This window comes from Saccostrea echinata, unplaced genomic scaffold (assembly GCF_033153115.1).
Source record: "Saccostrea echinata isolate AGI-Se365-2 ecotype Australia unplaced genomic scaffold, CSIRO_AGI_Sech_v1 ptg000004l, whole genome shotgun sequence".
Lineage (NCBI taxonomy): Eukaryota > Metazoa > Mollusca > Bivalvia > Ostreida > Ostreidae > Saccostrea > Saccostrea echinata.
This window is the reverse complement of record NW_026889753.1, coordinates 7,355,456-7,381,275: the sequence shown is the minus strand read 5'-3', so window position 1 is coordinate 7,381,275 and position 25,820 is coordinate 7,355,456. Positions and strand designations below refer to the sequence as shown.

Sequence of the window (25,820 nt, the reverse complement as noted above, 5' to 3'; positions counted from 1 at the left end):
GTCAGATTTTACAAAATACACAATAATGTTGTTTAATGTTTACCATCTTTTAGTTTTCAAAATATAAACAATAGATGTTCAGTATGAAGTTAATGTTAGGAAAATAGAAAACTTACAGGATTAACATATTTATTTATTAAGTTTTGAAAAATTAAGAGGAGATTTTTTTGCATTATCAGTTGGATGAAGTGTTGTCAGAGAGGCGACATGAAATCAAACAGCAACAACAGAAGGAGTTGTCCAGACTTCAGGAAGAGCATTCCACCAGACTACGCAAAATACGCCAGGATTACCAGGACCAGGTAAGATAATATACACCAGACTACGCAAAATACGCCAAAATTACCAGGACCAGATAAGCTAATATACACCAGACTACACAAAATATGCCAAGATTACCAGGACCAGGTAAGATAATTTACCCCAGACTTAGCAAAATATGCTGGGATTACCAGGTCCAGGTAAGATAATTTACACCAGACTAAGCAAAATATGCCGGGATTACCAGGTCCAGATAAGATAATATAAACCAGACTACACAAAATATGCCAGGATTACCAGGTCCAGGATTTTCCTTCCTTACATGTTTAAAACATATGCAATCAAAATAACAGCAACAACAGAATGGATAAAATGAGTTACATTTACATGTGTATCGAATCGAAATTGTTTGTCCTTGGCACTCAATTTAAGCATGTTTTACTGTATACACTATACAAAATACAATAGGAGCAATTAAAACTAATATACATGTACCTCAGTGGAGTGGTTAATATTATGCATTTCATGAGAGTGTTTAATATTCTGTAGGAATATTTCATCCATATTTTTCAACAAGTACACCAAAACGGGTTTCTCTGCTTCAAGGAAAAAAGCATCAAGAAATAAAGTGCACTGTTTATAACTTAATTATTAGTGTTTTATTTTAGTCACTTTTATTTTCAGGAAGGGGACGAGAAAAAACTTTTAGAAGAGAAACTGGAAGCAGATAAGAAGAAAATGCAGAAACAGTACGAAAGAGATTCTGATGACATCTGCCGAACTTATGAACGCAAGAAAGAATCTCTGTCCGAACAGTTAGAGGACGAGGTAAAGCCTTAAGGATGCCTCATAAATTACATTAATTTCTCTGAGTCTGCATTTAATTATCTCCCTACATCTGCTTTAATTAGAAATACTTGTGATGCTAATTGAGAAAATAAAACACAATCTTGGATTTTTTCTTTCAATGGAAGTTGAAATTTACTGTGGCGAGTACAAAGGACAAGCTAGACAGAAATGTCCTAGTGGGACAGGTGATATGTGCATGAATGTACAAAACTATAAAGTCACATTACAATGTCCTAGTGGGACAGGTGATAAGTGCATGTCAATGTACAAAACTAAGTCACATTACAATGTCTTAGTGGGATAGGGATATATCACAGCTTATTTGACATTTAAACTTTAAAAGAACACATTTCAATATGTTATGTTCCATTCACAAATTCAGTTATTCTTAATTATTATGTATATACATGTATCATATGACAATTTTGAGTTGCATTTTATTTATATGTACTTCACTTTTACTGTAAATAGTATTGGCTTTCTTTCCTGATAACAGACATGAAAATTAATGGTAGAAACAATTTGAGAGAAAACTGCATGGCTTGTGAAAATTTTATTTTTAAATGCATCTGAATGACAGCAAGCTTCTAACTGTAATGACATTTCCAAAGGTTGTTTGCAAGAGCCAAAAAAAGGTGTATGGTACATCTGTAAATATTTTACTTGTACTGTAAACAAAAACATTTACATCCTGAGTTTCCATAAAAGAATAACAATTTGCTACATGTACATGTATAAAGTTATTGAGACATGATACTTTATGTGTGAATGATTCTCTAAAAAGGAAGAAGAGTTCCAGGACAGAAGAGCAGAATTAGAGAGAAAAAAGATGCAAGTTGAGAAGGAATTCAAAAACTTAGAGACACAGGTATTTAAAAATATTGATGACTAAACTTACTTCTGTTTTTCTCAACAAATGCTTATTTTATAAAAAGCTTACAGGGACAGGTATCCAAAAATTTACTTTAATTCTGTTTTTGTCAACAATATTGAATTATTATAAGCCAATGGTACATGAAAATACATGTATAAAAACATATATTTGATTTTCTAGGAAAGAAAACTAGAAGAGAAGAGGAAGCTCTTCCGAGAAAATACAGCCAGTTTTGACAGGGAACAAGATGTACGTTACATTATAATATTGTACTTACACTGCATCTCAGTATTGAAAAAAATATTTCAAATTTAATTTGAATTAATTTCTTATTGATTAGGAAGCATTTGGCAGTAGGACCAGTAATCTGAGTGCCAAGGAACTGGAGAGAATGAAAGAGGAGAGACGTCAATATCAGGAGGAAATCCAACAGGAACGAGAGGAACTCGACCAACTGAAGGCAGAAAAACGGGCGCTAGAGGAAGAAGTCACAAAACTCAAAATGAACAAAGAACAGCTCATCCGAAAACTTCGGTAAGTTTCATATAGAGAAGTTAAAAGGCAACCAAGGAAACAAGACTGGAATCTGCACAATTTGCCATCATTGAATCATCTATAGTTTATGTTTGATATAAATTATTTAGGTTAAGTTATTACCCTTATTTCAAAATTGCTAGGATACATGTACTACTTCAAATTGTGAAGTTCATATACATGTATAAAGGATTGAAATGTAAATTGTCTATCACATTTTTTTTTATTTGATAGTGACTTAAAGGATAGAATAGACAAGAAAGGTAAAGATATTGATCATCTGAACCAAAAAATCATTGATGCTGCGGAGGAAACCAAGTCCATGGCTGAGGAGAGAATGAGAGCCACCCACACGATAAGGCGTCCCCCACACCATGTCAGGCTAGACAGTGTAGATGCAGAGGAGGATCTTATCAGTGGTAGGTGGATCCAGTTTCTAGGGGAATGGGAGCGAAGGACCAGTTTAATACATTGTAAATGAAGAGTATTATGTTTAAGGATTATTTTTTGATGTGCATTTTACAGATATTCCAGAGAGGCAGCATAGAAAGAAATTCAGCTTTGCTGAGGATAGAACTGATGATGATGTAAGAGCTAAGATTTTTTTTACAAGTGCCTTTTGGTTTAGTCAAAGATACATGAATTAATTGCCTTTTGGTTTAGTCAAAGATACATGAATTATAAGTTTGTAATATTGACTTTGAAATTAACTTTCAGGATATATCCTCCATGACCGGCAGATACTGGCAGGATCTTCTTACGGAAGAAGACAGCACTTTCGAAAACATTCCTATAGAGAAGCAGAACTATGGGTATGAATGTCATTGAAGAGTGGGAGGAGGGAGAAATCTAAACAGTACAACATTTGGCTTATGAAAGATAATACTTTGTGATGAAAGTTTTCTTTCTCCATTTTTCAGGGAAGTGAAAGTTCAGATTGCAAAAGAGAACGATTCAATACTAATGGCCAAAGAATTCCTCAGGAAGCAGAGACAATCACTAAAGAGAAGACATGCGGCTCTGTTGGCTGCCAAGCAGGAGTTGATGAAGGACGTCATAAAACAGAAACAAGGGGTAAGCTAAAGCCTTTATCTCCATGGCTCAGGTTTTACCATCTGGCAGCAAGTGAGAATGTCTGAGATAATCAAAATTATTTTTCTGGACGATCTAGATATGAATGATTTCTCTGGTCTTAAAATAAAAACTGTGTATTGGAATTGTTTTGTTGCAGAACACATTTGATTCACCCTCTAATCAGCCCCAGGGGCATGTGCGATTTGTAAGGGAACTTTGAATCTTAGCTTGTGGTGAATCATGCTTGCATGTCCTCCTTTAAATGTACATTTGTGTAACCCTCCAACAAAGTTGTAGGGGATAATGGAGTCACCATGTCTGTATGTCTGTCTCTATGTCCTGGGGTAGATGCAACATTAAGTTTTTAGGTTACATTTCTCTTTATCTTTTGGAGTACCCAAACCAAATGTGCAGCTATGATGCATCTACAGATACTTCGTGTGATGCCCTGATAATACTGCATGTGACTTGCAGCTTGTACTCGGGTTATAGCTTGTTAAAGACAAGGTTAAGCTCAACATTTACATATACAGTCATGTAGACTATTTTTAATCTCAAAGGATATCCAGATCAAACTTGCAGATAAGGTGTATGCTGGAGCACTCAGTATAATGCATCCTCCTGATGCTGCATCTGACCTTCATTTCTTGCTTTAATGATTCAGAATTTACATGTAGGTCTGTTCTTACTTATATTTACATGTACAGGTTATATACTTAGCATTTAGGCAACTAACTTTGCAGTGTATCCCAAGGGAAATACAAACCAAACCTATGCATATGGTGCATCTGTGGGTGTTTACTTTGATGCTATATCCTACCTATATTTTATGCTTGATTCACTGATCTGCTTCATTGAACCATTATTTTACACCTCAGTGGATCAGAAGAAAGAGAGGATAAAGTTCATTCTTAGCTTATCACAGATCACCTAGATAGCAAAAGTGTAATGATGTGTCCTTGTATTCATGGTTGATGCAGTATTTGGATATGTTTAAATCATGCTTCATTTAGGGGATTAGTTTGGTTTGGACAACTCCTATCTTTTGGTTGGTTGGTTGGTTGGTTTATTTTTTTTTCTAACGGAATGTGAAAACCAAAATAAAACAAAAAAGTCCTGATACATTTAGCTAGGCAGAGAGATTTTAAACCATCTTGTACCAGGTTATTAACATGTTTTGTGTGATAGTCATTAAAATCATTTCTACTAATACAAACAAACATCCAGATGTATTTTGTATATGTATCAATAAAAACTGTATTTCTCATGTAAAAGAAAACTATATAGAGGAGGTCAAAGCACATCTTCACTTGCCAAGGGTTTCCGATCTGAAATCTACTCTAGGTTTCAGATCAGAAACCCTTGACAAGTGAAGATGTTCAAAGAAAGGTCCATATAATAGAACTGCATGATAAAATTTCATTTAAATATCTACTTGTAATCACTAACAAAAGCATTGGCAATTGGAATACAGTATACATAGTGTATATGATTATATAGTATCATTCATATATGTATTTAAAGAGAACAAACATATACAGTGGCGCCTCGTTAATCCGGACGCCTCCGTCCCCAACGAAATCGTCCGGATAAATGAATCGTCCGGATAAGTGAATCACTTCTTAAAAGACGTACCCTCTTAAAGCATGTACATATGAACATAGTGGTATCAAATGTGAAGGCAAAGAAAACACCTTTATTTTACCTTGACTTATTGATTTCATTTTTATAGTTTTAAAAGAAATAATAAATATTTAAAAAAGAAAAAAATTTAAAATGTAATTTACACGATGAAAAATGGATAGGCAGTTTTATGTTGAGACTTCCTTTTCTAACACAGGAAACTTTACTCGCCTTCTATTTGACGTGTAGTTACATGGGCTGACCAAATTTTGATCTGCTACTGTTTTATTTCGGCACATTTTTTTTTATTTATTCAAGCTCATATTAAGTAGAACTGTTCATTATCACCATTGAGAATGTTCAAATGACTAACCGCGTATATTCACTACATAGGGAAGTAAGTAACTAAATACTGCAATCAGTGTACGTATTGCAAACATTCAGCGTAAACACAAGCCATATTCAGGATAATCAATACTTTTTCTATAAACTCTTAAGTTATATATCTTGAAAAGACGTGATCGGCATTTATAACTAACGCCAGTTACGTATTTCTTATTGCATTAATAGAGATATATATTTTTTGAATTATGTATCATAATATTAAATTGTCTTATGAAAAGAAAAAAAAACGTTTCAAATAATGTACGATCGTATTTTGATAAACTTACGCAACACGATATCACAACGAAATCTCGTGATTTATTATTCAGTAAAATATTTTATTTACAGCTCTCCAAAATTCTCATATATTTGTATATCGTTAGCAATTTAATTAATGCACAATATAAGCTAAATTCTTCGGGCTTCATAATATAAAAGACGTGTGTTTTATTTGAGGTAAACACACGCTAATTATAGACGCTATTGTTTAGAGGTCACATGTAACCGCCTTCAAACTGACTCCACGGACAATGTTTTTACAATAATTATCACTACTGCAAGAAAGGTGTGAAAAGTCGTTCCTCGAAAAATTACCGTCCGGATAAACGAGTCATTTTTCAACGAAATATTACGTTTTGTAGTAGAAATTGACCGTCCGGATCCGGAACGCAAATTTCCGGATTAATGAGACAGGATAACGTGGAAAAAATTGGTTCCCAAAAAATATCGTCCGGAAGGTGAAGCGTCCGGATTATTGGCGTCCGGATTACCGCGGCGCCACTGTAGACTAAAATGTCCCTGTAGATAGTTTAAATCAGGGATATCTGGTATTAACAATCTGTTTTGTGTTGATTAATACATGTGTCAAAAATTGATGGGTGTTTGAAGTTGTCTGCATTATTACTTTTATCAGTTTTAAAAAGATACTGTTACATACATATATATTTTCAGTACAAACGTGTATATCATCACATGATCAAAATTTCAAATAAAAAAAACTATTCATGTCAGGCACAATTTTTATTTGTTTAAGATTATAAAGAGAAATTTTTGAAGGATGTTACAAGTAATTTCAGTTCAATGTACATGTGGGTTGTGGTTTTGCAGAACCTCCCCTCTGATAGTCCCCATGTCTTGGAGGAGGTGAAGCAGAAGCTAGATAAGGAATCTATGGACATTGATCACATGGAATCACAGGTCAAAACTGGTTCTCGTCTCGTGAAGGAGAAGGAGAGGCGAGTACGGCAGATGAGTAGCAAGCTAAATATTGAGGTAGGTTTCTTCATAAGTACAACTTGTAGACCAATATATTTTATAATTATTATATAAGTTGAAGTGATGGTTTGCTGTTAAAAAAAAAAAAAAAAAATCATCATTAGTTTTAGTCTGTGACATTCATAAATTTATTATTTCTTTTGTTAGAATTTTTGGAAAAAAGTTTAATGTAACTGTAAAACAATTAAATGAATGAAAAAAAGGAATATGCACTCTTTTGTAGTCTGGCAGTGAGGAGGAGTATTCTCCCTTTGAACACCATTGGCGGCCAGCCAAGATTCCAAACTGTGACTTGTCTGATGATGAAAGCAGTGGAGTTAGTAGCACAGACAACAGTCTGGATAATGTCCTCAAAGGTAACAGGTCTTCTTTCACAAAGTAAATAACAAACTAAAAAGAAATAAATATTTAAAATTAAAACATACATTGTTTATGAAAGGAATATGTTCTTTTTCTTTAAGCCTTACAGAAGCAAAATGCTAGAATACAAAATGGTACTCCATTAATGTCCACATTACGGTCTGAGGGAGATCCCATTGCCCAATCCCTACAAAGAATTAACTCTGATTTGGCCAAAGTAATAACAATGATTGGGAGCAATGGAAACAACAGTCTACAGGGTGAGAAAGAATGTTACTGAGAGATTTGTAAGAGTTACTGTTCTTATAACAATAACTAGGCAGAACAAAATGTGAGATTGGAAAAAATTCTCTAAAGTATCATAATCAATTGAAAATTTTTGTTCCTTGTCACTTTTTACATGTATCATTTTTACAAATGAAGCAGTAACAATATCAGTATATGTAGAAGGTTCGTTTGCACTGAACTAAATGTAACACAATAATTTTCATTTATTTTGTAGGAATTAATGATAAGCCTGGGAACTATGTTCCTATATATGCCCCGTCAGCCCCGCCCAGTTTGCTAGGGAGTACAGTACCTGCTTCCCCAATCCAGGCCTGGACAACATCAAATCCCTACCTGTATGTATCTGTAAAGATAAAGTTTGGTGTGTATTATAATCTGGTATCATTTTTTTGTTCTCATTTGTAATTTTTGTTGAATGATGTTTTATAGACAAAATCCTCAGCACAAGATTGATTATTCCACCCTAGTTATGAATGCAGAACAATCATTAGAGAGAAAATGGAGAAAGTATTTTGGAGGTAAACTTTTATTTATGCAGTACTGAAGAAAGTTCATGTTCTGATAATATGATGTAATCCAGTCATTTAACCATCTGTTGAATCTTAGTTATAATTTTACTCTTCTGAAGTAATTGTATCCTAACATTGATAAAGCTCATTTTATTGCAGATCGCCGCCCACCTCTAACTAGTGCTGTGCCAGGAACTTTCACAATTTCTTCAGGGCCTGTACCAGTCAGGTATGTTCATAGGTAGAAATTAATATCTTCTGTTGACTTAAAAAAATAACAAGTTTGGAATTAGGACTTTTTCAGTTAAAAAAATAAATATTCTCTATCCCCCTGGATGGCAAAGAAAGGGGTGCTAATGAATAAGCTAGGTTATTTAACTGGCTAGTTCACATCTACCCATGGTACTACTTTCAGAAATATCTTCTGACTCAGCCTTAATAAACATAGGAAATAAACATGGCTATAATTTGTTTCCTCTTTAAAATGTAGACAAGGTTCTTGAAAGCATGGTTAGAATTTACAAAGTCAATTTAAAATATACAAAATTTTAGCAAATCCATACTGGCAATGAAGAGTACATGGAATCTCAAGCCTGATTTATTTTTGGATTATTTCTATTTATGTTCCAAGGTTGTTATTGTTGGTACTGAGGTAATAAACTAATGAACAACTGCATATGCTAAGAGATTTGCACATTTAATAATATCTCATTTGTAATGTAAACTTTTATGACATTTATTAAACTACTTATCTATAGACTACATTGTATTTAAAAAAAAATAGCAAAAAAAAAAAATCACAACCAAAAATTTTATATTAAACAAATTAATAACTTCTAACCTTGGTCCTTGTATTTAAAAAAAGGAAATCTATGCATGGTCCCCATTTAAAAAAAAAAAATTCTGATTACAGAAGTTTTTTTAAGTCCAATTTTCTACTAAAATGATTTGTTTGATGTATTCTGACCAACCCGTTAAAATTGCCCCACCCGATCTTTTTTTTTTTTCAGTACTTTTTTTTAAAATAGGAAAATTCAGATCATCAGTATTGGTTTTTTTTTTTTTTTTTCATTTTAACGAAACCATCAATAGCTTTCTAAGTTTGTGATTTTTTTTTTGGAAGTTTATCAATGTGTTAGGTACCCACATTGAAAAAAATATGGATCATAGTACATCAAACAAAAAATTTTTAATGATGGCTAAGGCCATAAGTTCAGTTTTCTTTTTGTTTGGTTTCTAAACAAGACTAACGACTGATAATTGACAAATCTTTCTTCCTCTATTTCTCCTTAAAATTATTAAAGGAATAATTTGTTTCAACCTTACAGAGAACAGCTCAGACAGTACCGCATTAGTCTCCACCAACAGTTACCTTCATCTAGCACCACTCAGGACAAACTGGCAGAGCAGAAGGAGTGGCTCCGAAAATTTGGTCAGGACTTAAACCTTGGCTCCTCATTTATCCATCCCCCACAGTCAGATCAGGGCTCAATGTATCCTTCTGTCGATAGCCACAATTTACGGTAATTAATTAGGAAGGGGGGAGAATTTGTAGAATATTTATTTATACATGTAGATAAATTGAAAATACATTAATTTTCAAGATCTGTACAAACATTCTTGTTAATTTTGTTATGGAGTAGTACACTGTCTATGAAGGAAATAGTTTTGCTAGTTTATTAAAGATACCAGAAACCAGGCATATTTTTAGCAGGTAGAGGGGATATACAGAGTGTTAGAGTTGTGTGTGCATGGTTTGGGCTGTTTGCAGTAGTGCTATTTCAAAGCTGTCATTGTCAGAATATGCTTACGTCATAACAAACATGCATTTACTTGAATATAGAAGCTGTAACAGAATTTCATTAGTCCTTAACCTTCATTAGTAATCACTAGTAATGTGTGCTCAGAAAGGTTTTGTGTTCGGGAAAACTCTGTTGTTGCAAGGTGCCAAAACAAGCCAGGACTGTGTAGTAACTAGAGCCACTTACATCTGATTTAATCATTTGTTAATATTTTAATGCTTTTTTATATACACATTTTCATTGTTCTTATTTGCAATTGTTCACATGCAACAATAACATGTATCATTTTCTACCTCACAAATGTATTGGTCTTTCTTATTAACATAAAGCTTTGTTTAATTGTACATTTTTTTGTATACCCTAGTACAAGGCCTGTTTTATCAATCATTAAGCACTCATTCTTTGGCTATAGCTGACAGATTGTCTGTTAGATTAAGCTGTGTTCTTCTTTACTCACATTCTATGCAGTACTAACCAAAAAGTATGCACGATTTTGAAAATTGATAGCACTGAAAATGTTGAAATTATGCACAAAGGTGTTTATCAAAAGAATTTTACACCAGTCACAAGTTTTCTATCAAAAACTTAAGTGGATCCAAAAATTTTCGATTTCGTACTTTATTATATATTTGGATCTGCTTAATCAAGTGTGTGAAGCCGTGAATCACCTGAGTTAACCTTAACCCACTAACCTAGAGACAGCCTCATGCTCCGTTCCCAGGTAAATGACACAGAACCATTGTCTTCCACGCCTCAGCGATGCCCGTCTGTCCCGGGAGTCACTCGACTGGAACTGGATGAAAATGATGAAATCAGAGTGAGACATTTCTAGAGCTGTCAAAAAAAATGCATGAAAAATGAACCAAGATAGCAATGTAACTATATGTACTTAATAGTGTTAGTGATTGCAGAATACTGGATGAAATTTCTTGCAAGTTCGGAATTGCAATGTAAAAATATACAAATTTGTATCTCAGAAATGAGAATGTATTTTTGATTAAGAGTGGAAGTTGTGTTTTTTGGTACCATGATATAGTTTTGCATTTTTTCTGAATGCGCTTATTTGAGCGAGACAGAAATTCCCTGAATAAAGTTTGGGAATAAACTGAACCAAATTTTTTTAAGATGCAAGAAAACAAAAACAAATCATGATTGTGATGTAAATGTAAGTATGTGTATGTACTAGTAGTAAGGTATAAGAGAAGACATTTCTACTGTGTTCACAATGTCTGCATAGATTTATAAACTGCACTGGATTTTTGCAAGAATGGAAATATATTTATACATATGATCTGTTTTGTAGATGGTTGTAGCATGGGTATAATATATTCTTTCACAGATAGATATTTTTCCCAGTTGGAAGAATAATTCCTACTTGTATGATCATTGTGATTGATATTGTCATTTTGTCTTTTGCATTTTGTCTTAATGAAAACAAGGTTTAAATTCATGTAAATGTACCATATATATATATATAGTGTTTTTTTTATTACTGCAAGAAAGTCCATTTCAACGAAAACTGAATATTCCTTCCGTTCGGAATAGTGACACAGCCTTATACACTGAATATCTCATATCAAGCATTTGTATTGTGGAATGATTTATCCCACCATTTGTAAACTGATAATTCGTCCAGGTATATTTTTATATGTTCTACCCTCACATATTCAGCATTACAACTTTTTATTCGGTCTTTATTCATCTGAGCCAGAAGCCTAAATGAGTTTTTCTGATGAAAGTTTGTTGTAAGTCTGTCATAAATAATCTGGTGTCAAAAGCTTTGTAAATTTCTTTATTTAAAAAAAAAAAAAAAAAAACAGGTCTAATTGCAGTCAAACTTGGCACAAAGCATCCTTGAGTGAATACAATTCATTCAAATAAAGGTCAAGTCTCGTTTGTAGACCTCTTGAGAAAGAACTAAAATTTTTTTTTTTTTTTTTTTTTTTTTTTTTTTTTTTTTTAATGAAAATAAATACATATACTATATCAGATTCCCAATGTGATACTTGTCTCAGATCAAGTGGAAGAATAGAGTCCAGTTTGGATTTAAATGTATCCTCTTTTCTCTCAGACAACTTAATGGAATCCTTAATATGCAAATATTTATGCCTTTTTACTAAAGGTTTGGGCCACAGGAGATTTCATTCTGTAGAAATGTTTGCTAACAAGAGAGCCATATGACTTAGGTGACTGTTGTGGCCCTTGAGTTCATTGTTATAATTTTACAATAAAATTCTTTACCTAAAAGTAGGAGAGCATGCTCACATATTGGGTGAAGAATCAGCCTTGCAATTTTGTAGTGAAAAAGGTTTTACAAAAAGATATTACTGTGTAAGTGTTGGGTAAAAGCAGACCAATATTTTTGAGTTTACTATGAAAAGAGTGCTGTTTTATTTATAACTCTGAAACTCTGTGATAGAATGTTGTTAATTATCATGAAATCTCATTTGTTACAACAATAAATATAGCAAAATATTTTATGAATTGCTTTATTTGTTTTGAAGTTGTTTGAGCAGTGAAAGATAACCCCAACCTTGAAATTTGAAAGAAATTCACTTGCTGTACAAGATTTACTGTAACGGGGCTTCATAAAACCAAATGTGGGGCTTTATCAGAAAACCTATGAAGGATCAAAGGGCTAAAGTTATGATCATTTTTGCAATGTGTGTCAACTGTTTGGAATGTAGGCCATTTCTGAAGAACCCTTCGGCAATTTTTTTTATTAAATTTGTCACAGAGAGTCTTTGGCTCAAGAGCTTTCATTGATGCTAAAAAAAATAAGAATGTAACTCTTGGACAAGGGGAGATAATTAGGGAAATAAAAAATGATTTTGATCCCCTAGAGGCCCATAGATATGCCAAATCGGAAGCAAGTCAAGGTGACGCTGTAGTGCAATTCATAAAAGGAGGATTCTAGGCCCTTGTTAGCTCTACTGGTCAGAGACCAGAAGAGCTTATGCGATAGTAAGGTGTCCGTCTGTCTGTCTGTAAACAATTTTTCAAAACGCTACTCCTCCTACAGTTTTGGTCCGATTTCAGTATAACTTGGCACACAAGTAGACTACACTAAGATACATAATTTAGTGCATCGGTTTTTGATTTCAATGAACGGTGTTGCCATGGTTACTAAAAATAGAAATTTCTGTGAAATTCCAATAAAACGCTACTCCTCCTACAGTTTTGGTCCGATTTCAATATAACTTGGCACACAAGTAGACTACACTAAGATACATAATTTAGTGCATTGGTTTTTGATTTCGATGGACGGTGTTGCCATGGTTACTAAAAATAGAAAATTCTTTGAAATTCCTTTAAAACGCTACTCCTCCTACAGTTTTGGTCTGATTTCAATATAACTTGGCACACAAGTAGACTACACTAAGATACATAATTTAGTGCATCAGTTTTTGATTTCAGTGAACGGTATTGCCATGGTTACTAAAAATAGAAAATTCTTTGAAATTCTTTTAAAACGCTACTCCTCCTACAGTTTTGGTCTGATTGCAATATAACTTGGCACACAAGTAGACTACACTAAGATACATAATTTAGTGCATCGGTTTTTGATTTTGATGAACGATGTTGCCATGGTTACTAAAAATAGAAATTTCTGTGAAATTCCTTTAAAACGCTACTCCTCCTACAGTTTTGGTCTGATTGCAATATAATTTGGCACACAAGTAGACTACACTAAGATACATAATTTAGTGCATCGGTTTTTGATTTTGATGAACGATGTTGCCATGGTTACTAAAAATAGAAATTTCTGTGAAATTCCTTTAAAACGCTACTCATCCTACAGTTTTAATCCGATTTCAATATAATTTGGCACACAAGTAAACTACACTAACATACATAATTTAGTGCATCGGTTTTTGAATTCAATGGACGGTGTAGCCATGGTTACTAAAAATAGAAAATTCTGTGAAATTCCTTTAAAATACTACTCTTCCTACAGTTTTGGTCTGATTTCAATATAACTTTGCACACAAGTAGACTGCACTATCATACATAATTTAGTGCATCAGTTTTTGATTTCAATGAACGGTGTTGCCATGGTTACTAAAAACAGAAATTTCTGTAAAATTTCTTTAAAATGCTACTTCTGCTACAGTTTTAGTCTGCTTTTAATATAATTAGGCATACAAGAAGACTATACTAAGATACATAATTTAATGCATCGGTTTTTGAATTCGATGAACAGTGTTGCCATGGTTACTTAAAATAGAAATTTTTGTGAAATTCCCATAAAACGCTACTCCTCCTACAGTTTTGGTTTGATTTCAATCTAATTTGGCACACAATTAGAATACACTACGATACATAATATGTATTTCCGTTTTTTTCATTTCGGTGAATGATGTTGTCATGGTTACTAAAACTAGAAATTTCCGTGAAATACTTTCAAAACGCTACTCCTCCTACAGTTTTCGTTTGATTTCAATATAACTTGCACAGAAGTAGACTACATTAAAATACATTATTCTATTTATTGTTGCATGTTGCAAATTTTCAAATCCAAGTGCTACTTTTCTTTTGTTATACGTACAGACCAGTAGAGCTACAGTCTCATCAGAGACTTCTGGTTTTTACATTTGACTGCAATTATTTAATCAGAAATGAAACAAAATACATGTAGTATAATGTTACGTTACTGAATGCATTCAAGAATTTAATTTTTGTTTTATTGTTGGCACTAGTACTTATTTTGAAAAAATATCCATTCCATTCATTTGGAAAATTTGTTTAATATTGTATTTATAAATGGTAATATACTTGTTGGGTTTATTGACAGGTAGTTGAATCATGGATGAATAAAATGGCATTCTCTAACTATACATGATTTCATTTGGGGTTACTAAAATGCACCCTTTCATAGTCAATTTGCATATTTGTAATCTTCTCTGGAAAATTCTTACTAAGGTGATTTTCCAATTGGTGAATACTGGCGATTCTGACTGCAAGTAAATGCTGAACCACTAATTACATGTATCAAATAGGTCAGTTTTTAGTAACCGGTTACTCGCTTGTCTTTCAGATGGAGTACTCGGCCATTATTCAAGAAAAACTATTATAATAAAAATTAAACTTATATGTCTTCACTATCGTTTATTGTTTGTTTTTTTTTTTTTTCACTGAACATCGTTTTATATTTTTATATTTATAAATTTATATATAATCTAAATGCCGACGTTAATCAGGTCTGGAGTGAAAAAAAAGAAAATCCAAATAATTTTAGAAAATATATAGTACTATATTTATTGTTTTACCTGCATTTTCTCTCTTTGTTGTTGTTTATTTACTTATATTACTATATTTATTGCTTTACCTGCATTTTTATCTTTGTTGTTTATAAAACTGTGATAAACATTCAGTTTTGTATTAAGGGAAGTTTGGAATGATTATCAATATCAAATGAACGTAAATATATTTCATGAACTTCAATGTTTAATCATGTTCTCGACCATACACGAATGAGTATTATCAATAATAAAGATGTAGCATGTCAATTATATTGCTTTTATTATAGCCTCAGATTGTGTGCCTGACAAATTTTTACTTCGCGTAGAATTTAAAATGTTTTGAAACACCTTTTTTTCGGTGTTATACTTTGATGTCACTATACTTGATACCTATATGATTTAGTTTAATAATGAAGTTTATCCTATAAATAAATATTCAGTTGAAGAAGACTAGGAAGCACGTTACTCTAAATGCATTGCATTGATACAGTGTCAAAGTTAGGCATGTTAGGTGACAATTTGGGTCCGTCATTTACACGTGTAGAGCAAGATTTCTGTCAGAATGAAACATTCCCGGACGAAGTTCATGTAATCAGAAAAACAAACAGGTTTGAACATAGTTCTTAAAAGCGACTGACATGCATGGAATTTGCAAAATTTCAAAATTGAAGATGGGAGGTATTAGGATTCAAAAAAATAACACGTTTAACAAAGTTCTAGCTAAGTCTAGGAAATCTGATTTTGTCAGTAAGCATTGCAGAATTGTAATAGGACAGAATGATACAGCATTAATTATATTTCATCTCAAGAATTTTGATGTTTATAAATTTAGACTCTAGAAAATGATTAAGAACAGTAACCATGCTCAATTAAACAATACAAATTGTGAGCAGGGCAAACACGGACTTCTGAAAATATCAGAGGTGGGATCAGGTGCCATGGTGGAGTAAGTATCTCCTGTCGACTGGTAACCTACGCCGTGAGCTCCTTGTTCATGATTGGGTGAACGGAGAAATCCGTAAACAATAATTTATATGAAAAATCCCCTTCAACATTCGACCTTACAACAGATTGTGTTTGCTAACAAATCATTGTATCGATTCATCAACTAATTTGTAAGTAGCCTGCCTCCATTAAAAAAATGAAGGTAGAACATTGCGTATCTAATCAAATGGATATACATATATGTATATTAAACACTACATGCAGGTGATAATTATATATTGAGCACTACATCAATAAGGGAAAATGACCATAGAAAAGTCTTTACGTGTTTCTTAAAGTTTAGCTGCTAGTTTGTCATCAGTGTCTTTCTCTACTAAAACATCCAAATACGAAGCAGATGTGTTAGACTCTGTGGTGTCTTTTATTTCGAGTTCAACGGGATATATTGAAAATGATTATTGTTAATAGATAAAATAAAGACCATAGCAAGAGAAATCTTCTTTTCTTGTGGATTTTTGAATAAATTGTGCTTCTTAAGAATACAGAACAGGTTTGCTAATAAAGGGGCACAGTAAGTACCCATGAAAATTCCAACAGATTATTGGAATACCTTGTTTCCAAAGACTACATTTATATTGTCAAAAAGGAATTCAAGCATCTTTTTAATATCAACCATAAAATACTAGTTTGTAGAATCAGAATGTTTTTTTAAAACAAAGTAGTTAACTTTGTAGATGACCAATGACAATTAAGATACGAAAATTTGCGAGTTCCATTTTATTATAGAAGCAGTCACCGTTGTCTGTGATGTCCAAAACCTTTATTTCCTCGTGAAAATGGTTGTATAGCGTGCTGAAAAGTCATACGTTTTGATGCAATTGATTTTGGCGAAACATTTGTGGTTTCGTTAAACATTGACACTAAACAATTCGAAAGAACTTTGAAACCACAAACGTTAACATCTCAAATATGTAGTTGCACTTTACTGCTGAGGGTTCTCCACTGCTATTAATATTTTTGCGAAGAATAAAGAAGCTTGGTAGAACATTTACTAGATCCCGTTAGGTATCGTAGTTTTAGGGAGTATACAGGTATAGGCTATGTCTCCATCGTAATATATTTATCATTAAAATTCCAAGTGCTGGGATTTAAATTGGAAGAGGATGTGTTCCTGTTCAAAAAAAACATGTATACTCTAAAACTATGGTATATTTTAATTTTAAATTTTGGGGGGAGGGGGGTTGAAGAAATTTTGATTTTACAAATTTAAAATTGTATATATAACATTGAAAGGTGTTTGTCAATGCCTTTAGAGACAATACATTAGCTAGATTTCTGATTTAACCTCTTTTTTCCCCTTTTTTTTTGAACTGTTTGACCTTAGGTTTTACTTATTTTTTCTAGAAATCGTTAACATGCTCAGTAGACATGCTCTTCGTGATCGCTTAATATCTGAATTGTTATAATAACATAGAAATTCTTGTCACCAAGGAAATGTTTTTCTTGATTAAAATTGAACGCTGTCCATCAAAAATAACGATTGGCTTCTTTTGTCATGATTACGTTGTTCTACTTGATTCACACGGGAAATTCATAGTGTTTGAAATCGTGAATATAAAAATTAAGATGCCAAAACTTTCATATGTTACCAGAATAAAAAGGCGAATATCATCACACATTTGGCTTTCATGTCAAAAAGTGGCTTTGCTGTTAAACTTTTCACCTCTCCGAAACACATTATTCATATCATTTTACCAAACCATAAAACCATGTAGATGTGATTGTATATATATCCTCAATGTAGCGCAGTAATGACCGCTAGATACTGTTAAACTTTTGATCATCATAAATAACATTCTATTACACATAGGAAATAACCTATTGGAGAAAGCATGAGGATGGGGGATCAGTATTCTTATTTATATTCCAGTCCGAAAATTCCATTAGACACTCATAGAAAAATTAACCTCTCCAAGATCTTAATAAAAGGAAAATGACATGCTTTTTTTTTTTAAAGTGAAACTGCTTTTCTTTGAAAAAAAAATTAATATCGTCTTACAAAAATTTTGCTGCCTTAATCTAATCTTGTTGAAAAATAACCAATCAACATCTCTAACCCTGTGACCTTAACCTTGATACGCGGTCGAGACGATCTCTATTTACAAGCACCTATTTTGCTAAGTGAAGTATTATAAGATTCTCCGCTTCAAAGCTTATGAAACTTTTGGAAAATCTCAATTATCAATTTCAAAAATCAGTTTCTACATGAAAACAAGCAGTTAATTGCTGCGGCCTTAAATTTGAGAGTAAGATATATCGACCATACCATATTAATTTTCATTCATACGTTGATTTAATGTATATCCTATTGAATTCGAAATAAAAGACTACAGAGTCTGAATCATCTGTTTCATACTTGGATGTTTTACTGACTACAGACGTTAATTGCCAACTAACAACTAAAGTACACATATATGACAACCGAAATGACTACAGCTTTTTCTATTGTCATCTTTCCCTATTCATGTAGTAATATTGGACAATTTTTTTTTTTCGATTTGAAAGTTAAGTCTGTGGGCGGATGTAATCATAAAATAGATTGTAGCCTAGCATAATATTTATTTTTTTTTAATTTGAGTATAAAATATATGATATGTTTTTTAGGACAGCTTTCGCCAAATTGAAGTCTAAGAAATACATTTAATGCTGTTTTTCTATATCAATTATATTGTTAGAAATGCAAAAGTCCTTGTCGACCCTTAATGTAAATAACATGAACACAATTTAAATTATATAAAGATTCTTTTTTGAAACGTAGAACTCAAAATTTCACTTTAAAGAAACTGGTTGCAACAGAGAGTGGTAAACAATATCAGCATAATTCATCTCTGATGTAAAGTTGGTTTTGCTGATGTAAACTTAAAAATATGTATAAATAGTATGCAGCACATAAGCGTAGAATCCACAAAAAATATGTATGTAGTAGATAAATTGACTTCTTTTGTTTTTTGTTCAGGTTAAAAAAAGTTGATCATTACATATACGTAAATAGGTCTGTGTAATTAAAATACAAATGTAATACATTTACATATGTTACGTATTCTCTTTACGTTATTTGGTGTAAGATAATCCTAAATATTATGTTTACATGTAGATAACACACATCAAACTGCACCTAAATTTCAAGACATTAATGACATCATCGATCACTCCTGTGGATGTAATAAACATGTTGATCTGTTAGTGTCAGTATGTAGGACCTCGCATGCTTAGAAATAGGTAGAAATTAAGAAAAATCATGTAGATTTTAGCCTTCATGAGTAATAAAAATATATATTACAATATAGAACCCTGCTGCAAAGATCTCTGTTAAGGGCATGGGATTCTCAAAATTATGTGTAAGAAATTTGTTAAACAGATTATACAGGTTTTATTATTGCTAAAACACATATATACATCATGGAACTTTCCTATCAAACCAGATTTTTTTCCCATTCTACCCAATCTAGACTTTTATATATACGGTGCATGCATTTTATATGGCTGAATTGCTTTTTCAAAAAATTAGCGTGGATTTGATTTAGCGCTTTCAAAATGTACTTTATATGAATGTGTATCAAGACATTTAGCTTTGTACTTAATTTAGCGGAAGCTGCTTTCCGCGAAAGGAGCTAAATAGATTACATAGCCAAATAAAATACGCTTACAGTATATTGAAATTAAATACAAATTCATGAAAACGTGAAATTTGAGTTTTAAAACAACGAAAAACAATCAATGTTTTGATAAAAACCAACTTAATAGTCTTGATTTGGGGGAACCCTATGACCTTGAAGATGAAGAATATTACAAAGCAAATTTTCATAGATGACCTCATTATTTTCACGCTAAAAATTGAAAGATCTATAATCTCTTCATCATTATTGATTAAATTTTACATGCTTTCAAATGGCGAACTATATATTATTGTTTAGATCACCCGATTTTGAAGACACGAAATTTTAATCATTTGTTTTAAAATGGTAGTTGGAATACTGATATTAAGAGTTTTAAACATATATGCATATTCTTTGGGAATAAAGCAGTATTTCTGTTTTGATCTTATTATTAGTAGATGTCTTTCGGCCACTAACACAACATTTTACAACTTGATTTTTTGCTTCTTAACGATTTAAATCCATTCAGTCTTTCTGTCCCTATCTGTTGTAGTGAGGAACATAAAATATAAGTTGGAATGGGCTCTCGTAATATAGGCAATCAGAAGTTAGAAGGTTATTCCCTATTCCCGTAATATATTCTATCCTTAATATTCATTTGGACTTGTGTACATATACGTCATTTGCTTTGGGTAGACTTTTAATACCTTGATTCTCTTCTAAGTCAGGAAAACAAGCTTCCTTAACACTTTTACACTGAATTAAGAAAGTTTAATTTTGACTTTTGTTTAATATTGTCAATAATGTCTTAAGTGACATTGTTTATATTGGCAATTATCTTTTATTACCGCTTTATAAAATAATAACGACTTTCTTGTATCTGAACATTACGTAATCAAACTTAAACTTTAAAACGTACCAAAATATCATACATATTATGTCTCTGCATTTCAATTTTCAAACGTATTACTTATTGAAACTGTTTGTTTATTATCAATACATTCATGAAAGGTACAAAATTGTACATGTTTTAAGTAAAATTTTCCAGGGAAACCTCTTTGGGCAAGATTTATTCTATGATAAAACAAATTTAAATTATAGAAATTATATTAGAGGCTTGTGTAGGGATTGAACTCAAACATAAAAAATCCTGCCTTAATTTAATCTGTTTTCGATAATGATACCGACATTTTACCACATACTGTATACGGGTACGTTGCCATATAATTCACAAGTATTTAATTTGATATCTAGATCCTGTTTGTGATAAGACTCGTGAAATGGATATTTGATCATAAAATTGTACTTTAAACATTTATTGGGTTTTCAGTTCATGATCTTTTTCCCCGAAAAAATCCATACTTTATATCTGGACTTTTGAGTTTGAATACTGTTCGTTATCTCCATATATTTCATAAGAGAGAAAGAACTTGTTCATGCGTATAAAATGGCAATAATAGAAATTGTCATTCGTGCCAAATCTGGTGTGTAAATACTACTCAAGTCAATACTAATATACTACATAGATCTTACAGCTTAGATTCATTGATATTTACTTCATAAATATGCTGTTTTAATTTTCATTATTCTTCAAAATTGTTCAACCTTTGGCAATTTAGAAGGATATTCGCTTACGTTATTTAGATTCTACACTCTTATTTCAACTGTTTTGATAATTTCAGAGGTAAGGTACTGATAACTTGTCTCAAGAACGCCAATGTATTTTGATCCTGTTTAACATGTTTAAGGTGAGATAATTTACTTCCTCCGCGTCTCGGAAAAAAACCTCTCATTTCTCTATTTGTCCACACCTGGCAATGGAAATTGCTAATTAACCAAAAATTTCAACAAATTCCTTCCTATCATGCTTAATACAGTCGTATCGGTGAACAATTGGTTAAAATGACTTGTGGTATTCTTTATACCGGATCTCAAATGCACCAAATTTTCTCTTTTAAAACGAGAACAAATTAGTTGTGGTCGACATTTAAGCATGTTACGATAATTGCAGAAGAAGATAAGAAAAATGTCATTGCCACCAAGGGTCTGGCAAAGAGATAAATAAGTATACTTACAAATTATAGTGTTCACTAATCATAATAGTTGTTAAAGTCAACAATTTACTCTTTTATCTTGCTATAATTGTCAGAAATTACGACAAAAACTCAAGATAAACAAGTACATGATTTCTGCTTTTAATCTTTACATTTATATAATAGGCACACCGCAGTATTCTCGCTTACTATTACTATGAGATTCAGAATTAGAATTTTCTTACAAAACCGTTTAACACACCTCTTCGTTAAACATTATTGCATTTTCATTTGAAGAGAACATTGTTTGCCGTTTTTACAACGCACTTTGATACGGAAGCCGATTGATGCCAGGGAGAAAAAATATTTTATCTGGCGGCCGCCAAATAATTTTCTGGCGGTCGCCAGATAAAAAGATCTGGCGGCTGCCAGAAAATTATTTGGCGACCGCCATATAATTTCTGGCGGTCTCCAGATAAATAGATCTGGCGGCCGCCAGAAGGTTTACTGGCGGCCGCCAGATCTTTTTATCTGGCGATCGCTAGAAAATTATTTGGCGGCCGCCAGATAAGTTTCTGGCGGCCACCGGTTATTTATGTGGCGGCCGCCAGATAATTAGATAAAATATTTTTCTACCTGGCACCTAACGACTTCCGTACTTTGAAAAATTACCCACTTTGGAAAAAAAAATTCATTGTGTTAAATTTGGTATAAAGTTTACGCACTTTGAAAAATAAATATTTCTATTCAAAGTGCGCTAATATCGACCATATCAACGCATTTTGAAGAAAAATGTGCATGGCTTGGTAAATATTCTTGCAAATGATAAATAATTATTTGAACCTGCATGGTTAACGTTTTTAGGGGATGTCTTGTTCCCAAAGGTTCTCGTAAATATTATAAAAGGGAAATGGGTCTTTTAGAAATAATGGAGGAATGATTGTTTAATAGCATAATTTCGTTTCTTTTTTATTTTATCCAGTCTTTAATAAGTTCGGTAGATTAGGGACCGATAAGTGACATAGAGTATCGAATTTTTCTTAGGGAATAGGGAGTAATGATGATTTATCCATACCATGAAGATTCTCTCTTTCTGTCTCGACTAAAATTTTTACCTCGTTTACTTATAATTTTTTTTCAAAAAAAAAATCTTTTTTCATCTATGTTTTGTTAACTCAAATTTATTGAGAGAAGGTAGATCAATGCCATACCAGATATGTAAATACATATATATTTGGGTAGGAAAGATAAAGAGTTTTGCCGAGGGACCTTCTACCTGTTTTTTCCTCGTTCTCAATAAGAATAGATCAATTCATCAGGTTTTGGAAAGAAATATGATAAATGATGCTGTCCATTACTAAAATCTAAGACCAGAATTTTTGTTTTTATATATATATTTTCAAAGAATTTCCATGATAGAAAAAATGCTGATGTACACTCTAAACGTACACTGAAAAAAATTTCAAAGTGCATTAATTTTGTCCCAAATTTGACGCACTTTGAATTTTTTTTAAAAATGCGTTGATTTTGTACCAATTTTAACGCACTTTGAAAAAAAAAATTGCGGCGGCAAAAGGTTACATGTAGGTCAACTAGAGAGAGGCCAGTTAAATCACTTATAATACACTTAATGTGTTAATGAAATAATTCCTAATTTTAACACTGGTGTTATTTAACAATATAGTATGTGTCAGTTACTTGCATTTAAGTGATTTTTTTTCAACAAAAACAATTCAAGTAGTTTTAATGATATTGTAACAAACAGATAATGAATATTATTAATCATGTCAGTGTACATGTAATGCATATAAATTGATATACACCTAAAATTATATACACATATTTATATACTAAGGTATTGATATCTGTTCAGAAAATATATCAGTCGGGGGAGTTACAGAATATTTACACAATCTAAGCTAGAAATTTATATTCATAAAATCAAAGGTAAAAACAAACTAGTAATATTAATAGAAATAAACTTGCAAGAAGACTAAAGAAGCTATTAACACGTGTATGTTAAAGCAGAGTACATGGAATACTTAAATGCACTATGTGTTTAAGATTTTACACCGTTAATATATGATGCGTTCAAGTTTTAACACTGCCGTGGATCAAATAACACAAGAACATGTTAAAAATGAACACTACTTTTTACAGTGTACTCGTAGGATAATATTGAAAGAAGCAGTAGTACCCTTTTTGAATAAGTTCTTTCTGTCTTATATTTTTGAAACTTCAATTGTATAAAATCAGGAAAATATGCTTTAAAAGTACAGTTCCTCATTTTAAACCTGTTATACTTAATATCATAATATACAGATATATCTTGAATATACGTGTATCAAATTTTTAAAATTTATTTTCAGTCCACATATGATAATCGACGACAGTCGAAGCATTTATTGAGATGATGTATTTCACCGACCGTATTGGACATAAAGATTACATATATTTATCCTCATGAGATACATACTGAACTAGTATTTTTAATCTATAAACCTTTCTTAAATGATCTGCATTTGATTAAAAAAAATCAAAGAATTTGTTGGGTTTTTTTTTGCCTTTATTAGATGCAGAAAGTGTACATAGTACATACAAGTATTATTAATTAAATTTAACAATAATCTGTTAAACAAATGAAACGGATTTCAGTGTGCACAAATATCATGGAATCAATGAATATTCAGAATTGCAAAATTAGGCAAGTCAATATCTCGCTTAACTGGACCAATGCAATTCTTTTTCTTTAAAACGTATTTCTTCGAGAACTTTAAATTCACCTTCAAGGGTGTCAGGTTTTGCGTTTTCTCTGCTATTTTATTTTTGACCAGTCCCTTCTTTTTCTTAATGTTGGTCAGGAAATTGATTAAAGAGTTGACCACAGTGCCGGACCTCTCAGATGTGGTCAGATGATTCAGGTGAATGTTATCCATGGTCTGGGATTCATATCCATTCTGTAGCAGGAAGAGACATGTGTTCTCTCTACCAGAAGACAGCGCATACTCGATAAGGGTTTGACCCGAAATGTCTCTCTGATAGGGATCTGCACCTGAAGAACATACAAACAATTTGATGATATATGATCAAAATTTATGATAAGTTTTTTTTCGTAAAAAAAGCAAACAAGAATTTATATTTACCTGCTTTAAGGAGAGTTTTAACAATCAAAACATCATCAAAAAGAACAGCTCTCATGAGAGGAGTCTGACCTAACAGATTCTTAACATTGAGGTCGGCACCTGGAAAAGTAAAAAAATATAGACAAACATCGTTTTTATAAATTTTACTACAATTTAGTACTGAATTAAAAAAAAAAAAAAAGAATTGGTGGTAGTAATATTTTAGATACCTGAATTTATATTGCTTATTCTTATATCTATTTTCATTGCTTAATAAAAATGAAAAAAATATTGCAAAGCCATACCATATTCTTTCAGAAGTTCTATCATTGCTGTCTCTGACTGATCTACAGCTTCGTGTATGGGGTAATGGTTCGCGTTATCTGCTTCATTTGGATCACAACCCTTCTCCAACAACTCCTTGGCCAAGCCTTTATGTCCAAAACGAATTGCATAGAAAATTAAGGACTGTCCTTTGGCATTTTTGGTAGTAATCTCTTCTCCCAAAGCAAAAAGATTCTTGGGTTCGGAATCAGCCCGTCCACGTGCTCCCCTTCTTTCGAAGTAAGGCGAAAAAGAAGGCAAACTGGAGGATAGTTTCATTTGTAGCCCAGATCTAGACATTATAATCGATTTACAGAAGTTACTTTATCCCTGTTAGAGAAAAAGTAATCTGATTCGACTCTATGTGGGATGGAAGGAAAATGCTACTTCTACTCCGAGTGTTAAGATTTATATAGAAACCTCCGACACTATGAAGCTCAACCCCTTTTTCTCACGACGTCATGACGAAACCTTGGATCTCATTCATAGGTAAGCTGTTTACCTTGTTAAATCCTGCACGAAACAGCATACGAGAAAGGTAATAAAGCACATCTAATGTCCAATCACATCGTGTGCGTAATATTTTATGTTTACTCATCACACAATGATTAACGATATGTGTAATATCTTGTTGTTATAATTTACTATGGTTTTCCTTATGATT

The 25,820-nt window shown here is 32.3% G+C and overlaps 2 protein-coding genes across 6 annotated transcripts in view; one reads left to right on the top strand and one right to left on the bottom strand.

Moving 5' to 3' along the window:
• The window catches only part of LOC133179093 (centrosomal protein of 164 kDa-like), a 29,351-nt gene extending 18,102 nt beyond the window's left edge, over window positions 1–11,249 (top strand). For 3 of the 5 annotated variants that reach the window (XM_061313826.1, XM_061313827.1, XM_061313830.1), the window contains 18 exons: window positions 180–302; window positions 946–1,089; window positions 1,895–1,978; window positions 2,165–2,233; window positions 2,325–2,518; window positions 2,753–2,937; window positions 3,044–3,105; window positions 3,236–3,330; window positions 3,439–3,592; window positions 3,750–3,797; window positions 6,707–6,871; window positions 7,098–7,230; window positions 7,336–7,494; window positions 7,737–7,857; window positions 7,952–8,040; window positions 8,191–8,260; window positions 9,360–9,524; window positions 10,530–11,249. In XM_061313826.1, coding sequence (XP_061169810.1) covers window positions 180–302; window positions 946–1,089; window positions 1,895–1,978; window positions 2,165–2,233; window positions 2,325–2,518; window positions 2,753–2,937; window positions 3,044–3,105; window positions 3,236–3,330; window positions 3,439–3,592; window positions 3,750–3,797; window positions 6,707–6,871; window positions 7,098–7,230; window positions 7,336–7,494; window positions 7,737–7,857; window positions 7,952–8,040; window positions 8,191–8,260; window positions 9,360–9,524; window positions 10,530–10,665 — 2,196 coding nt within the window. In that variant the 3' untranslated portion in view covers window positions 10,666–11,249. Of the gene's footprint in view, window positions 1–179; window positions 303–945; window positions 1,090–1,894; window positions 1,979–2,164; window positions 2,234–2,324; window positions 2,519–2,752; window positions 2,938–3,043; window positions 3,106–3,235; window positions 3,331–3,438; window positions 3,593–3,749; window positions 3,798–6,706; window positions 6,872–7,097; window positions 7,231–7,335; window positions 7,495–7,736; window positions 7,858–7,951; window positions 8,041–8,190; window positions 8,261–9,359; window positions 9,525–9,914; window positions 10,174–10,529 lie in introns of those variants that run through there. The other 2 variants (XM_061313829.1, XM_061313828.1) reach the window with 2 other exon arrangements.
• A 13,031-nt stretch (window positions 11,250–24,280) lies between these two features.
• LOC133179449 (putative ankyrin repeat protein RF_0381) lies at window positions 24,281–25,532 on the bottom strand. Its single transcript, XM_061314205.1, has 3 exons — window positions 25,138–25,532; window positions 24,854–24,952; window positions 24,281–24,762 (listed from the first exon to the last, which is right to left on the bottom strand). Exons 1-3 carry the CDS (start codon window positions 25,454–25,456, stop codon window positions 24,386–24,388), a joined length of 795 nt encoding a protein of 264 aa, XP_061170189.1. The 5' UTR covers window positions 25,457–25,532; the 3' UTR covers window positions 24,281–24,385.
• Window positions 25,533–25,820: the final 288 nt, after the last annotated feature.

Bases quoted from the DNA above. Each gene is read 5' to 3' on its own strand.
- LOC133179449 (XM_061314205.1), bottom strand. From the start codon at position 25,456: ATGTCTAGATCTGGGCTACAAATGAAACTATCCTCCAGTTTGCCTTCT. The intron at 24,953-25,137 runs GTATGGCTTTGC...TTACTTTTCCAG, and splicing joins AGAACTTCTGAAAGAATATG to GTGCCGACCTCAATGTTAAG. The intron at 24,763-24,853 runs GTAAATATAAAT...TATGTTCTTCAG, and splicing joins TAAAACTCTCCTTAAAGCAG to GTGCAGATCCCTATCAGAGA.